The sequence below is a fragment of the Manduca sexta genome, chromosome 16 (genome assembly GCF_014839805.1).
Source record: "Manduca sexta isolate Smith_Timp_Sample1 chromosome 16, JHU_Msex_v1.0, whole genome shotgun sequence".
NCBI classification, from domain to species: domain Eukaryota; kingdom Metazoa; phylum Arthropoda; class Insecta; order Lepidoptera; family Sphingidae; genus Manduca; species Manduca sexta.
In genome coordinates, this window is record NC_051130.1 from 6,935,686 (window position 1) to 6,952,837 (window position 17,152).

The window sequence follows — 17,152 nt, forward strand, 5'->3', positions numbered from 1 at the left end:
ATAATATGTTGAGGAAATGTCACTTGAGTTAGGAAACATTTGTTGATATTTATTTATTTAAAACACTTTGTTTTCATGGTATACTTAAAGCCAAGGGCTTTCCCTTGCTATTACATTTAGAGTCGTGCAGAGATAAACGGAGGCAGGTGTATAATAAAAAAGATAAAAAAATAGATTCTATTTATTACTAGGTATTGTTCCTAGTTCGTCTAAGGTTAAATGCATTCCGGCAAAATAACGTAGGTATAATAATCAAAGACAATCTAGCTTTATTGCTAGAAGAATTTTCAAAATAAGAACAGTAGTTCTAGAGATGAGCGCGTTCAAACTAAAACATTATTTTTATTTTCAGACAAGGATAAAGTAAATTAGAAATGAAGAAAGTCAAGTCAACAATCTTAACCTATTTACATTAGAATATTTCTAGTACAATTCTGTATGTACACTAAAGTAAATCAACATCAATCACATATTGGAATCAAGCAAAACAAATAAATTTCCAAGCTCGTTACCTGTTGACAAATACCACCTCACATAGTTTATACGTGGTCTGTGTATCGCGGATGGCAGAATACGCTTTGATTAAACCAATAACACGACATGACCAATTGTGTTGCGGTTTGGTTCGTTATCGCAACCATTTAGAGTTAAAATGTACGAATCAGTCAGGTGAATAATAATATCTTCAGTGGTATAGATTTCAAAGCAGTAAATTTTCGAACATATCGCATGATATTAATGGTAGATAGCTGATTTCTATATGGGATATTCAGATATTTTGACATTGTATTTGTATTGCAATTGCGACTAAGAACTTGTAAAATAAATTCCACAAATCACTGACTCGTCTAATATATTTGGTGTGCCAATTGACTTATATCACATGATCCTAAGTCTTTTTACATTGAAAATTTCCAATTATGCCGATAAATAAAGAGAAACTCATGAATTATTGTCTTTTTAAAATTTTACCAACATTTACCAATGTTAGCAACATAAGTAAAAATTACATAGGACCTTTTAGTAGTGAGCTAGCGAAATAATAGTACTTATATCTATCTGCGGTGGCTCGTAATTAGCTTATTTATTGTATTCATTTCGTCCTATATTTGTTGGTAATTGATAGCCGGGTGCCAACAAATTAAAATTAAATAAATAAATTAAATATGTAGATTCACAAATACAAATTGTAAATAAAGTAAATATCTAAATAACGACTAACACTTAGACACTGTCACCTTATTAAAAAACAGCACGCCGTATTTGTATATTTGACTTAAGAAATGTACCAGGCAACGGTGAGCTTGACAAATGCATTTTCATAAAGCGTCGCGAAACTTGAAGTAACAAGGCCGCTCACTCTACCGTACACAGGCCACGGGTGTCTCCATACAAATTGTACTTGTATTGGTCGACACTTGAAAAGATGAAGCACTTGTAATATCACTCGGAAATATAATAAAAAACCAGAAGCGACGTGAAATATTAAATGTTCTTGAGAAATTGTACCTTCGAAATTCTTAGTTTGCAGATTTCATAATTTTCATGTGTAAAGGTAACTAGAAAAGCTATTATGTTTTCTAAAGAGTTTTCATCATAATACTCAAAATGATAGTTTTTCTGGACCAAAGTATATCCTGGCTTGCGGTTATTTTGACCGACGTATTTCCTTCGAGAAAAATTACCTACGCATTATACACTTATAGGAGCTAATTCCACCCTTCGTTTTCATTTATGAATTATGAGAAGGATGTTTTGCCAAAATCTAATGAAGTACTTATATAAAAAATAAAACAGTTTTTGTGATAAATTTATTAGGTATAACCAAAAACAAAAGTTCTATTAAAAGTTCACAAGACTTTCAAACAATTTTAGTCTGACTAACAATTATAATGCAAATTTTGAACAATGTATTCACCCATCATATTATCTCTGAAAATTAAGACACATCTAATTTATCTTAGAGATTAACTCCCAAGCCTTTCTTTGATATTTTAATGAGCTACTAAATTGTTTTAACTTTCTTACATTTATAAATCCTAAACTTGCTAATGTATGCACAACAATAGATTGCAAAGTTGATAATTATTCATAATAAATTGCTATTTTATTCATAATAAACTGTGCAGATATTAATTATAGCGCGTAACATTAACAAATTACGCGGGGACAGCTAATTTTAAGATCGCTACGTAAATCGCTTATTCTGGTTCATTCTCAATTTACTCCTTCCGCTAATTTGCGTAATACTTTAATCAATAAATATGTCAATATAGGCGGGGATTTGAAAAATTTGCGCTTTTTCGGTATCTAGATAGTAATCCAAAGCTTAAAGTGTGACTACCGGATTATACAAGTTACCTAAATACATAAAAAAAAAACTAATCTAAGGATTTTTATGCATAAATTATAAAGGAAAAAATATAAAGAAACTGTTCTTCAACTATTATTTTATGATACCTATATAAGGCTACAGGCTGACAATAAAACCTTTTTATAAGAAAAAGAAAGCGCAGAAAACAGAAGAAACGTAATTGAAATAAATACAAGACTAAACGCAAACTTGCTTTGTAAAATGAATACTCGGAGGAGACTTAAATTGAATAAACGTGTGCGTGGAACAGAAACTGTCTACACTGTTCATGTCTATACGGTATACATGTATTTCGTAGCTATTCTACACTGAACGAACTTCTTTGTATTGAAGATACAGTAAAATGTATTATTTGATGTTATTAAAGGTTCGTTTATTAACTGTTGTTAGTGTGGAATGTTATATAGGGTAATATTTTTTTACCTAAAAAAGGTTGCCGGAAAATATTTATATGGGTACACAGTTTTCATGTTCCGGGGACTCCTTTCGATTAATTTATCGCGAGTCCTTTAAGATGTAGAGAATACAAATGCCATTGACAACACAAGGAAAACTGTTAATAGTCAGTAGTTAATTAGTCGTAAATGCTTAACGATAATATTGTATTTTATTATTTTTAATATAACTCATCATTTCTAAATTATATTTTCTCTCGCGTCACCGCCAATGCGATAATGCACTTTTTCGGTGAAAAAGTTTGATATATAAAATACAACCCTAAAACTTTTTATTACATGTCTTTTCTTTTGTTAACATTCATTATAATAGAAATGTGCAGACACAAACTATATAATTAACTTCTAAGTGCTTAGCTCACTATTTAATTAAAAACAGCGTATATTTTATAAACAACCTGCACAACTTTACCGAAAGTTTCTCTATTCATAATGAAAATATCGGCAGCTGTCAAACTGAGTGGCCGCTGCGATAGGCACAACATGAGTAAAACGAGACGCGCTTGTTTCCCATCCATTAGTTCCCATCCACATGTGTACACAGCTGTCGACATATCCAGCCCAGCCGTAATTAGCAGCTCGCCGCCAAAACAATACAAAAATAAGGGCATTATGCCGGTCACGGCGGTCAAAATGGTATTCCTCATGTCCCAAGAGTTCATAGTCTGCAATGTTGTTACTAAAACTATCGTCATCATTAGAAAATGCGCTCCGAAAATAATTTTGTACAGCTCTCGGATTTTAATGTGGTATTGCATTAGGAATTGATGATGTTTCACACAGAATCGTAGTTTTTCATTGACTATCTTCGTACGAGCGAGATTATTTTCTTTTGTAAGGGTCTGATGAACGTCTTTCAACATTTCTGTGATGGCGTAGAAATGTGCAAGTTCGTGTGCGCATAACGTTATGAACAGCACTATGTATCCCGTCTGGTTGATGCCGGAGAATACAGTGCCGATGCATGTTAGCGCAAACGTTGTTTCATAATACGGCGTTTCATATTTCGGACTGAGACCTGCAAAGTTTAATGGTAGTGTTTGCTAACAACATAGGAGCCAGTTTCATTTTTCAAATTGCTGGTGAATGTAATCGATTATTTTAGAGTATTTTAAGGGTCTAGAGGTAATCACGAAATTCTGAGCTTGAAAGGTAACACTTCCCTTATAAAATCACCAATTGCGCGTTACCTTTGTTGGGTATGAAACTGACTGCTGAGACGAAGGTCCACAGATTCAAAACCACACACATACACCTCTGACTTTTCGTAGGTGTATTGTTTATCAATTATCGTTCGCTTTAACGGCGACAAAAACATTCTAAGGAAACTTACATACCTAATAATTCTCATTAGAATTTCTATGGTTTGCAATTACTTTGCCAACCCGCTCCAGGCTACCGTGATGGCCTTGTCTAAATCCTGAGTAGTAGAAAAAGTCGATCCCTAGCAATAGAACAGTATAAAATACAGAGCTGTTATTATTATTATCACATCATAATAAAATGGACATAAGCTAGACGAAGAATAGTTGCGAGTGATTGATATCAAGGCATGAGCGACTCGTATAGTTACCATAGGAATCTCCAGGCGTACTTGGTAAGTATCTATTGTTGCCAAAGACCGTAAACAAGAACGGTACCACGAGGTACGCCACGTGTACGATAGCTTGGTTCCCCACAACCAACCACGACACGAAGCGAGCTTTTTGTAGGGTCTTCATCATTTTAACATGAGACGTGCTGTCTGCGGGAATCGACGATAAGCCATCCTTACACATTTGGAATACAGTTTTCAAACGTGACCTAAAATTTCGACATTTTATATTATATTATATGTATTATTGAGTGTAGTTAGTTGGTTACAGCTTGAAAGGTAAGATAAGTTTGGAAACGAAAGGTGCCGCTATTGTCGAAATCTGAAAATAGAAAATTGTTAACATTAAATACTTGATTCAAAGTAATCACCTTGACGTCCACATGAATATATACTTGGAGAGCGGCACGCTGGTCGCGCTGAGGCAATTAAAAACCTTAAACGTCTCTGATTTGTCGGGGAACACGTGCACCAAGTACACGATTTGGCTGAATGTGCCGACGTAAACGAACGTGCCTCCGAATATCACCACAGCAATCACAGACAACAGTGAATAACCTGCAAAATATTATACTAACTAGCATACCTAGACTAAGCTTTAACAACATACAACCTCATATACAAATATGAGGTTGCTTTACAAATTTGCGTCTGTTGATATTAAATACACTAATCAAAAATAGCAAGTAATTTCGTATACAAACAGATTATTATTCTTTTAAATCGATTGTATCCTTTTGAAAATAAACCTTTTGGATTGAATACGTTTATATCAACGCTTTTAGTCTTCCAACAACAGATGTCGAAGTCGATTACTGGAATGACCTTCAAATCCTTTCCATTCAGTTTGTATCAATTCAATTGAATCAAAGCGATGTCCCCAGGGCGGTTTTTGAATTTAGGTAATGGCTAGAAGTCAGACAGAGTCAAACAGATCGTACAAGGCGGGTGCGGAACGAGATTCAGTTCAATTTTAGTGATAACAAATTGAACAACAGACTCAATACAGACTGTAGAAAAGACTATGAAAAATGTTTAAAGACCAAATGTTGTTTCAAATCCTAAGTATAGAATCAATATTTTATACTATATGTGAGTGATGTCAACAAGGTTATTAATTTATTTCATTATTGCTTTTACTTGCGATTTCTATAGTAAATAAGTAACTTTATAAAAAAACATACCTAAGGATAAAGAAATATTACTAAATTTACCAAACAAATGTAAGTAGGTACATACTTCTTCCTTCATCTCCAAAAACATTATGGATGCCGACGAATTGTTGAATAAAAGTGATCATTATTTTTGCAGCTTCTACGGGATCATCATTCTCAAGACACAGTTTGTCAAAAAACCTTTTAAGAAAATATATTATCTTCATTCTTTCAACCAGACCAGAACACCTGCCAGAACTTACTACCTTTAATACTAAGAATGATCCAAATATTTTCCTATACGTTTTGGACAACAGTTAAACAATCAATCAAAATGTAATAATCCAATTTGGTTAATTGAATAATTCCCTCTATTTCTGTAACAATTATAAGCATTTAAAATAATTGCTGGAAAAACAAACGGATAATCACAACAAACTATCATTTTTTTTGTCAACAACAGCAAATAAATTAAATATTGTTAATAAAACAGTGAGTCCAAGCATAGTCATCAAATTTTAACTTATTAATTGACTCATGGTCTACACATGAAAACGCACTGGAGCGATGAACCGTGAACATGCTGAATTCATTTCCTAATTCAAATAACGCAATTGTGGGATTTATTCGATTCCCCCAGCAATTTCGCTAACCGCATAAGAAGCAACAATGAAGCTATTATATAACGTCGATTTGAAATAAAATTGCCACTTTGGTGTAACTGGTATCTAGATAAGATTTTTCCGGCATTAGTTTGATAAACGAGCAAGTGAGTCATCTGACGATAATCGATCTCCATCGCATATAAATATTTAAAATAAAAAAAATTGCTGAATCAATAGTAGGTACCTAATACTGAGTGCTGGCCGTAACGAAAAGGAACGGAAATCAGGAACAGGGTTCTTCAGATCATAGGAAATCTGACCCAACATAAACGCAACACGTTAACAACACTTGATAAACTACATGTTTGTTTCCGGAGAAATAGTTATACTACTCCGGTCGAGCCAGCCTCTAATGCTGTAGCCAAATTTACGTCTACAGCAGAGCTCTACATTGTGGCTCTACAAATTACAAAATACATAATATTAGCTAATAAAGATGATTTCATGGTACACAAGGAAGTCTCAATAAATTGTTCTGTCATTTACAAAGGCAATAAAGTTCTTTGAAATGAAAAGACAGAAAAGGAGGAGTTTTTAACAAAGTTGCGAGTGCCCGTTATAATATTAAACTTTACTGAATACGGATGCGTGTAAGCAATGCATTGTTGGCACACTTTCAGCTGAACTTACAAGGTATGTAAATTCTTTAGTGCCTTTTATTATTTTTTTAGAGTTGAGTCCAGTTTTTATATTTAAGTTGATCCTTTAAAGCCAAAAATGCATAAAATACGTATCATAGGTGTTTTAATTATAATTTTGAATATCGGCATATTTGTTTTATTTCACAAAACTTATTCTATACATATTATAAAACAAAGTCCCCTTTTCTCTCTGTCTGTATGATATCAATTTTTTCAAAATCTACTGAACAGACTTTATAAAAAATGTAAAGGTATGGAAGTAGTTTAAGAACCTGGGAAGGTTATAGGTTACTTTCTATCCGGGGAAAATATATAGCGGGACTTTTATCCCGGAAAACTCTTTCACGCGAGCGAAGTCGCGAGCAAAAGGTAGTATTAACTAAAAAAAGTTCATCTAGCCAAAAATCCGTGCCTTCGTATTTAATTACTTTTTAGGTTTCCGACAGCCGACATTCTGCTGACTAGGATAAAACTGGTTACGAGCCAAATTATCTTGTTATGTGTGCCTCGCTACCAAACTTCCATTCTGCAATAAAATTTGCAATTCTCTAACTACATTACATATAAAATATCATCAAACCAAATTAACAATTTAATTTTTAGAGTTCTGTGCCAAAAAAGGAAAAACCTTTAAAGGCTCATTTTGTTGACTGCCTGTCTGCCAAAACCCATTTTCTCGGAAACGCGTAGAGATATCAAGTTGAAATTTATATCATATAGCGCACTCTTAATAAAATAATGACCTACTTCAAAATATATTATTTGTGACATTTGTCGGAAAACTAATTTTTGTTTGCTACCTTTTTTTTGAAGTTGCTATAAAATTGAGCTTATTAAAGATAGGTAAAAAATTAAACCTACAGCATGAAAAAAAAGGGAAAAAACTAAAAGGTCGCAAACAGAAATTGGTTGTTTGGCGATTCCCACAAATTGGCAATTTTGAAATGGGTCATTATTTTATTATGAGTGCGATAGGTACTCGGGTCTATGGTCTCTCTTAAGTGTAAAAAAATCAACCTTGTAATCGTGATCGTAAAATAGGACCGCCTATGTCGTATATTTTGCGTTATCACAAGGAAAGCACCGCGGATGCCTCAGTTTATTTCCTTCTCAGCAATTCATGTGTTACATTTATAGAAAACTTCCAATCTGAAACATGTGATAATTTATTTAAATGTATAAATTAATTTGTATTCTAGATCGCAAGTGCTAGTAATAAAAAATATATCTAGTTCAGTTTTATATTGTATTTATATTTTACCATGATTTATTTATATAGGTCATAATTTGTAACTTGAAAAATATTGTACCTACTTACAGCTGTTCAAAATAACAATGCACGATTGACGAATATTTTTATTTACCCAATACATTTCTCAAATGATATTCTATTAAAACATGATGAAAACAAAGATCCTGTGAATTCGGCACGTATATATTTTTAATTTCCGCCTCCGTACGGCAAAGGTAATGGAACGAGTCGGGGACGAGAGGTAATCGTTTGCAATGGTTACCCACAATTCCTAGTTTACGTAACGTGCTCTAATTGCGCCACTCTTCAGTATTATGTATAGTAGGTTTGTATGTAAATGCGTATTTCCTTTACAGTATACTTATAGCTAACATTATTTTATATGATGTGGTAGTAAAGTAAGTACGTAAAAGTGTATAATACATAATATATGGATACTATAAAGTAATTTCAACGAACTTTAAAACGTGTGACAAAAATCAACGCGCGTGAAAAAGTCTGGTTATAGTAATAGGATGTTTATAATACTGTCCAATTGAACTTAAATAAATGAAACTCGTCTGCCACCAACTCTAGAAACGACTGTGTCGATGTAAATTCTAGACTTGATAATTCTAGACTTGATAGACAATTTCATACAGTGATTACGATCTTCAATGGATTATCTACGTACAAACAGGTAGTGAGTCTACCTACCTGAGTATCGATCACAACGAACAATGTGAAGCTGTGATTCGCTCCATACTCTCTACATTGACAGAAACTACCAATTCAATCCAATATGTTGAACTTGTTTACCTATTGTGTAGACGTAAACAAAATATCTCTCCATCCTTGACACCGATCTTCAGAAAAATAAAACTGGCACGTTCGGAATGTCTTCGTCAAGCTTACACATTGATCCGTAAACAAATAATCTGAGACATTTTAACATTCTGCCCTGACAATTCATCTTTTACGTACGCGGTAGCCTTAACTACTTTACTGAGATTAATTTGGACTCGAAATATTCGGTGGTTTGTATCGATCATTTATTAAGCTATTGCTGTCAAAATCAACACCCGCCATACTGCAAATGAATGCTTGGATTAGGCTATTAAATTGATTACCTTGGGTGTTAGATATATCTTATTTGAGTGTCTGTCTTAGTGGGTTGTCAAGTGCAACGGATAAAATAGATCAATTCTTTGAAAACTTCAACTCCTGCCACACGTGCAGGCTACATAGAACACAGCACTTATGATACACATATTATTGTCTCCCTTTTATATCGAGCGGCAGGCGGTGCATTCAAGCTGGAGTTTGAATGGGTACGCGTTCTATCATTCGGGTCGCTTCAGGTATGCCACAGAGTATTGTTTACACCAAAGGTATATTCCATGTAGATTATACATACACGATATTGTTTCTTGTTTCTTTCATTCAGAGGTACTATGTAAGTACTAAGTAAGTAGTAGGTACTGACAATGAGACATTTCCATTATTAGGTATGTGACTAGGCTAATTTCATAATTTGCGGATTTTAGTTTATCTCAACAAACCGTTTTTCCCAATGAGGCTCTCATCCACAGTAGGTATTATCAATTTACCAAGTTAAATTCTAATGTTAATATTTACCACAGGTATTATTTCTTTCATAAATCGCAAACTAAGTAAATTAAGATAAATATTTCATAGAACCTAAAACCTAACCCTTTTACTATTTTCAATTGCCAAAAATCGAAATAAGTGTGTAACGCCGCATTCCAGTTACGCTGACAAACAAAACGCGCATTATGCAAATAGATAAAATAAGTCTAAAAATCTACTTCAAAGAATCCTTTTTCATCTAAACAAAGACATCGTGAAACATATTATTAGGAACGTTAAAGGACATGCCGGTTATTCGACATCGTTATCCCCTCAGATACAAATTCTTGCTTACTATTTAGGTACTAGCTACTACTCGCGTAAGGGCTTCGTAAGACGAAAATGTAACTCACAATAAAACTTCGAAATAAAACACGATTTGGATTGTAGAGTGGATTTCTGAAACGAGCCTATTAAGCAAAGTAAATACAAATTAACTTTCCGAGGCTATTGTCGCATCATTTTTGAACACTCTAAAATCTGCATTCACAAATGTTGAAAAAAAAAGTTGTTTATTTATTAATACATTTCTATTCGTTTTTGTAAATTAATCGACCTTGTATACGAATGTTATTATGCAAGCGTATTGGTACCCCATTTCTTACAAAAAATGGTGAGTTTAATGCAATTTCTGACTTTAAAAGTACTCAAATTTCTCATGGCCCCATAGACTTGATCCTCAGGACCCATTGACATCAAAAAAGATTTTGTCTTTGTTTAGATGAAAAAGAAGTCTTCGAAGTACTTGCATAAGATGCCCAATTTCGAGCTGTTAATTTCTTTCAAATATGTCTTTAAAAATGATGGAACGCCACACAAGAAAGCTTTTTCGTATCTACAGCTGTTAGGATTGCTGCCTTTACAATCCCGTGTCAAAAGCCCACCCTGTATAACTACGATCGAAAATAATAAGCGATATCGTGGAATATCTGCAAATCGATCCCGCAAAAGTACCCCATTCATTCCCCTGCCCTACAATAAAGGCATCATTTATGTAGAATGTAAAACACTTTTCAAATATAACAGAAAAGATTTTGATTGGTTTTTACGACCAGTCCCTGACGTACGTTCTACCCCTTCCAAGTCGTGTATTGCTGATCAAATCGTGTCATACAAACTCGGATTCAGAGTTCCGATTCAAAGCCCATATGCTGAATAAGGAAAGAAGTCGCTCACTTTAACTTCATAACAAAACGAAAAAAGAAAACCAAATCATCCTGTGTATTTATTTATTTTCAATAATTATTTTTGTACTATTGCACTATCAACAAATATACCATGCAAACAATATCGCAAAACATTCATCCACGCATATTTACAAAATCCAACTAGTGACCAGCTTGATTTGGAAATAAATACATTTTAAATGCACGGCAACAACTATACTCCTCTGTAAAAACAATACAACTCAAGAAACGTCGACAGGCGTTAAGCCACCATTTTCTTCAGTCGCCCTTATTATGCCGGCTTTTGCAATATGGCTCTGACTAAACTATGACATGACTTTCTTCACCGTTTGCTGGCGCATTCCGAACGGCATTCGCCTGGCTGAAAAGGGCATCCCTCGAGGCTCTGTTCTTGATTTTTGAGTCGATATCTCTGCGTTGAGAAGATTCTCCAATGTTTGCTACAAATATAACAATATATTTAATATAAGCCGATTATATCGCCATTTACAATACACGATCCCAATCGCTTTTTTCAATCTATCTCAAAATGGACCAATCAGAACAAAGTGTTTTTGAACATGTTTACAAATGAGTTATTTTGATTGGTTCACTCTCGGGATCGGATTGAAGATTGAGATTGAGATCGTTTTCGAAAACGGTCGATAAATGATAATTGGTTTGGTGTCGACACCATCATGCCGGGTTCCCATTCGTAATTAATGTAAAATCTGATTATCATTAGAACTATTTGCAGACCGCATATAAAGTACTTATGTCGTGTCGGGTTCGCTTATAGAAAATGTCACCCTTCGCCACTGGTCAACACTCTCGACGAATATTTTTGTCGGGTCTGGAAGGTGTACGACCAACTCCTCCTAGTTGTTGACTGCGATTCATTTCCGACAATAGTTCCTTGCCAGCTTATAGGTATATTAATTTACGTAAGAATTCAATCCACTTAAAGGTGAGCGGTATATGAGACGAATTTATTTGAAGTGGCACTTAAAATTAGGGGCCGCTCAAGTACTAAAAAAAGAAGAAAGGGGGGAGGAAGGTATGCTATGCTGAATTTCGATGACATGGGAGGCAGAGCCTGAAGGGTGATTGCCTCAGCAATATTTAATGATTTATCAGTACATTTTTTTTTCATAAATAAATAACAATGAAGAAATTTTAACAGATTTCGTAAATACCAATGCTTACGTAAGAACGGCCTTTTACTTACTTTTGCTGACGAGGGGGACAGGGGATTAAGAATAGGTAAGTACTTAAAATTCTGCTAACGTAACATTCAAACGATCCCTTTATATTAAATAAGTGCAGATTTATATTTATGTATTTTATACGTGATATTTATGGCATACATACAGTAAAATTTATGTAAAAGGCTAGCATATAAAAACATGACATACCTTACTGTCAATAAGGTTCCGATCAATAAGTGCCTTTTCAATGTGTTCAAATTCCTTTTGTAGGTCTTTATTGTTGCATTTGTCAACAGCTTGTTTTACTTTTAATATCTGCAATGAAAAAGCAAAATGTATTATCATTATTATGTTTACACTTATGTTAAACATCGAAATAAAAACGGTTTTTATATTATAATTTACTCCAGAAGTTGGGAAGACTGCAGCCTTAGCGATAAAATCCGAAATATAGTTTTATTTCAAAGCATAATGTATTATAATACAGTATTACGCGATTTGTGTGAAACAATTTTGTAAAAAAAACTCACAGTTTCTTTGAAATATGTGTGTTTGTCTTTTTGTTCGGGTGCGTCGATTTCCAAAACGGCCCTTAAAACTGGCAACGCGTCTTCCACGCGGCCCATGTCCGCTAGCGCAGTCGCCTGCAACGAAACATCACTCAGGGTTCATGTATCTTCCCACTGATGAAGAATTTTCAACATCAGTATTCACTGAATTTAGTATTTGCAGGGATTTACGCATTCAATTAGTCAAAATTTATAGCTTCATATTATTATAAATAAATATAATACTATGATTATAAGTAATTATTCAGATGTTGACCTGTCATAGACCGACTTCTACGTAAACCACATTTCATATCTACCTTTCCTGTTTTAGATCGCCGCAGCGCCACCGATTAGGTCTAAAACTGTCCTATGAATCAAGCTGGAATTTAAACTAAAATCTCACACTTGTTATTTATTGCTTATTTCGGAAATTAGCATGTACGAAAAAATATTTTCATACCTAAATTTCACCCAAATTGTCAACTTTACCGTCTTTACCAGTTAATTTTAAAACTATTCTTTCATACAAACCTTGTCCTGATAATTAGGAACACTACAAAAAGGACTCAGTCAAGCCTGTTGAGTCGTTCTCAAGTGATGCTGTTACATACATGTGGCAACAGATTATTATTTATAGACTTTGAGGTATAATAAAAAAGAATATTTTACCTTTATATTCCTAATAGTGACGTAATGTTGTTTCTGTGAGGATATTGACTCAAGCGCAATGTGTGGCGCGCCTTGATTCAGGGCGAGTGCTGAAAACATATTTACTATTAGTTCTTCGTTGGTCGATTTTTTTATTTTGTATAAAGCTGCATAAGAATAATTGTGATTACAACACAATTTACCGCAATAAATACGTTGATAGTATTTATTTTGCGATAAAGTGTTCTTTATTTAATAATCAGTTATATAAGTATTAAAATCCAGTAACCCAGTGTTTACTGTGTATTGTTTGTGACAATTGTACATATTTTTTTACAGATAGTATTAAAACATTGCACACTAACCAGCAAAAAATGTGCAAGCTCTTCTGACCGGGACTGTTCCAACTGCTGTCATATCTATCCATAACTTGGATGCGTAATCCAAACTTTGTAGAGTATTCTAAAATAATAATAATTACATATTCAAACTTATTCACATTGACCAACACCATGGCCAGTATGTTATCACAAATAATAGGACCTAAAAACACCAGTCTTCTTGTTGGACCTAATTTATCTACAAGACCACTGGCCAATGCAGTTTGTAATAATGTTACTATTATTATAATATCAGCCCTATATTATATACTGTCCCACTGTTGGGCACGGGCCTCCTCTACTACTGCGAGGGAATAGGCCTTAGTCCACCACGCTGGCCTAGTGCAGATTGGTAGACTTCACACACCCTCGAAAATTCCTATAGAGAATTTCTCAGGTATGCAGATTTTCTCACAATGATTTAATGTAAAGTTTAGATATTATACTAACCTGTTTATAACATGCTGCCAGTATCAATACAACTGGATACTTGGGGTACTTTGACATACTAATTTGTTTTTCTTTTATTCTCTCAAACACCCTATACATCTCATCATACATTTGGTGACTGTACAGGAGATCTAAGAGAATGTGGAATGACACCAACTGATCAAAGAAACCACCATTATTTGGATCTTCAAAACACTGAAATAATATTCATAATATACCATTAACTACTATAACTTGATAAATCACACAAAAATTAAATACTCAAACTAATACCTATATTTTCAAACATTAGTTATGTCTTCCGGATCTGGAAGTCCTTGCGACACGATGTCCGTGCTCACAATACTGTGAGCATTAAAGAGACAATTGAGCGGAACGGAGGCTCCAAAGTGTTTGCAAGAGACTTGTCTATTGGGCAAAGCCAATTATCTAGACTGAAGACGGACGGCGGCCGCAGGGTATCGACGAGGGCAGAGGTATTAAGGAAGATCGAGAGGTTCTACGGACAGTTTTACACCTCGGTTGCCAAACCTACTGTTAGCTTGGCCGAAAACCCGAGAGCCAAGTTGATCCGACGTTTGTTTTCGAGAGTCATCACAAATCGTCTCGAACGCAGGTTTGATGACAAGCCGGTTTCCGAAAAGGCTTTAGTACCATAGACCACATTCATACGCTTCGGCAAATCATACAAAAAACCGAAGAGTATAACTTGCCCCTTTGCTTAGCGTTTGTGGACTATAAGAAAGCCTTTGATTCGATCGAAACCTGGGCTGTGCTACAGTCTCTCCAGCGGTGCCACATCGACTATCGGTACATCGAAGTGTTGAGGTGTAAATACAATAACGCCACCATGTAGGTCCGAGTACAAGATTAGAGCACGAAGGGTATTTCACTAGAGAAGCGTGAGACAGGGAGATGTTATATCTCCGAAACTGTTCACTGCCGCGCTGGAAAACGACTTGGCCGATGGCCGTTGGGGTCGAAAGGTTCTAGAGTGGAGGCCACGTACAGGCAAGCGAAATGTCGTACGCCCGCCTACAAGGTGGACGGAAGACCTGGCTAAGGTCGCAGGAAGTCGCTGGATGCAGGCCGCTTCCAACAGGTCGACGTGGAGATCCTTGGGGGAGGCTTATATTCAGCAGTAGACTTCCTGTGGCTGAGATGATGATAGTTATGTCTTTCTTAGTACCTTTGGTAAGACAAGTCACTATTATGCTATGAGTAGTAGCAACCTTAAGGAGTGGTAAACAGGATGACCACCCTGCCTTGCACTTTAAGGGACCTCATGTTTGCAAGAGACACAAAAAGAAACCATCAAACCACCTTCAGCAATCGGATAAAGAGCCTTGCATAATAAATAAGTTATGAATAGTGGGTGCAATTAATTAATGTGGTTAAAAAAAATACCTGCAATGCTTCCAGGGGTGCATCAAGAAAATGGAACATTCTCATCACAACAGGCCCAAAAACAAATGAACCAAATCTGTACTCAGATGATTGTGTGTTAAACCTGAAATAAAATTGTATTAAATAAAAAAAATTTTAGCTCCATTTTGTGTATTGTGCAGAAACTTATTTTACAAATTATTATTAAGTCATTAGAATCGTAAATTCAATTGAAGTTATAAAGTATTGACCAATTTACCTATTCTGTTTACAAGAAAAATAGTATATAAATACAAACATCAGTAGATTAATCAAAATAGCTCATAAACTTTGGAGATTCATGATAAGTATAATCAATAATATTATTCTGATTAGTAGAACACAGTCTAGTTCTATTCTAAAAAATAAATAGAGTAATTAATCTGTCTGAGAAAGATTAAACCTTGACATTTGATAAAAAAAAAAGTATACAAAATAGCTCTACCACATTGTATGTTACGATAATTGTTTAGTAAAGCATCAGTCTTACTTATAGAATTTTCACCAAGCTATACTTAGTTAAAACACAAAATTACTCAATCAGCTGTAAATCGAAACTTGTCATCTTGCCTCTTAATAAGCTTTAAACTAAGAACTGGTGATGTTTTTGACAGCTATTTAAGCAATTCTTAACCACCTCTTAACGCTAAAACAAATTTATAAGTAAGACTGCATATTGTTATTGAAAATGGACCGCAATTACACAGAACATATACTTGTGTTTAGTACAATATGTCAGTATACAATATTTTTTACAAATCTTACTTCTTTATCATTTTTAAGACAAGTTCTATGTCAGTAGGTTCTGCTAAATGTACCATATTTTTCAAGTCTTCAGTAAAAATCATGTTTTTGGGATCATTAGTGTAATCATTCATTTTGGTCCGAAATTTGTCAGTAAAACTGGCAAATTGTTCCTTAACTTTTTTCCTTGTTTGAAGATAATTATCGACACCCAGTGCTGCAGGGGAGTATAATGTTCTTACTGAAAAAAAAAAAACAAATGTACCTATTATTAACCTTATTAAAAAAATATACTATCGTTTTAATAAATAACATAGACAATTATACTAAGCAAGTCCCACTGTTACCTTTAATACTTTTAAACAAATACTTTGAAAATCAAAGGGCACAGTTATAAAAATGAAAAATTGTGATGATACTTAAAAAACAAAATATAGAACTTTACCTTGAGTAAAATGTAAATTCCGGCATGGTAGTACACACCGAAAGTTTGGATTAAATGAAATTTTCAGTAAAGAATTTAAAAGTAAAGACATTGTGAATATATGAAACTACTATTCTTTGCTACTATTGGACCAAATAAAACTTCATTCATAAAATTTTAAGGTTATCCATAAACAATTAACCATTTTTTTATTTGTTCACAAGAAACCAGCTAAAGCCAACCATATGATGCCAAAATTCCTTGATAAATTTTAAAGGAAGCCACTGCTTTATAATTAGATAATGACTACTGATAATCAAAGAGGAACAATATAATAAAATTTATCTATCGTACAAACGCATACACTAGTTACAAAATTATTGTTTCGGTTA

At 34.2% G+C, this 17,152-nt stretch overlaps 2 protein-coding genes across 2 annotated transcripts; both read right to left on the minus strand.

Moving 5' to 3' along the window:
- Positions 1–1,797: 1,797 nt before the first annotated feature.
- LOC115452425 lies at positions 1,798–5,835 on the minus strand. Its single transcript, XM_030180963.2, has 4 exons — positions 5,663–5,835; positions 4,795–4,981; positions 4,403–4,632; positions 1,798–3,847 (listed from the first exon to the last, which is right to left on the minus strand). The coding sequence occupies exons 1-4, from the start codon at positions 5,802–5,804 to the stop codon at positions 3,195–3,197; spliced, it is 1,212 nt and encodes a 403-aa protein (XP_030036823.2). The 5' UTR covers positions 5,805–5,835; the 3' UTR covers positions 1,798–3,194.
- A 5,144-nt stretch (positions 5,836–10,979) lies between these two features.
- LOC115452422 (pentatricopeptide repeat-containing protein 2, mitochondrial) lies at positions 10,980–16,993 on the minus strand. Its single transcript, XM_030180961.2, has 9 exons — positions 16,782–16,993; positions 16,358–16,577; positions 15,575–15,677; positions 14,168–14,362; positions 13,703–13,799; positions 13,359–13,447; positions 12,669–12,782; positions 12,346–12,453; positions 10,980–11,391 (listed from the first exon to the last, which is right to left on the minus strand). Exons 1-9 carry the CDS (start codon positions 16,870–16,872, stop codon positions 11,257–11,259), a joined length of 1,152 nt encoding a protein of 383 aa, XP_030036821.1. The 5' UTR covers positions 16,873–16,993; the 3' UTR covers positions 10,980–11,256.
- Between the last annotated feature and the right edge of the window lie 159 nt (positions 16,994–17,152).

Bases quoted from the DNA above. Each gene is read 5' to 3' on its own strand.
- LOC115452422 (XM_030180961.2), bottom strand. From the start codon at position 16,872: ATGTCTTTACTTTTAAATTCTTTACTGAAAATTTCATTTAATCCAAAC. The intron at 16,578-16,781 runs GTAAAGTTCTAT...TTTTTTTTTCAG, and splicing joins GAATTTACATTTTACTCAAG to TAAGAACATTATACTCCCCT. The intron at 13,448-13,702 runs GTTAGTGTGCAA...ATATGTTTTCAG, and splicing joins AGCTTGCACATTTTTTGCTG to CACTCGCCCTGAATCAAGGC.
- LOC115452425 (XM_030180963.2), bottom strand. From the start codon at position 5,804: ATGAAGATAATATATTTTCTTAAAAGGTTTTTTGACAAACTGTGTCTT. The intron at 4,982-5,662 runs GTATGTACCTAC...AATATTTTGCAG, and splicing joins TTTTGGAGATGAAGGAAGAA to GTTATTCACTGTTGTCTGTG. The intron at 4,633-4,794 runs GTGATTACTTTG...TCGAAATTTTAG, and splicing joins ATATTCATGTGGACGTCAAG to GTCACGTTTGAAAACTGTAT.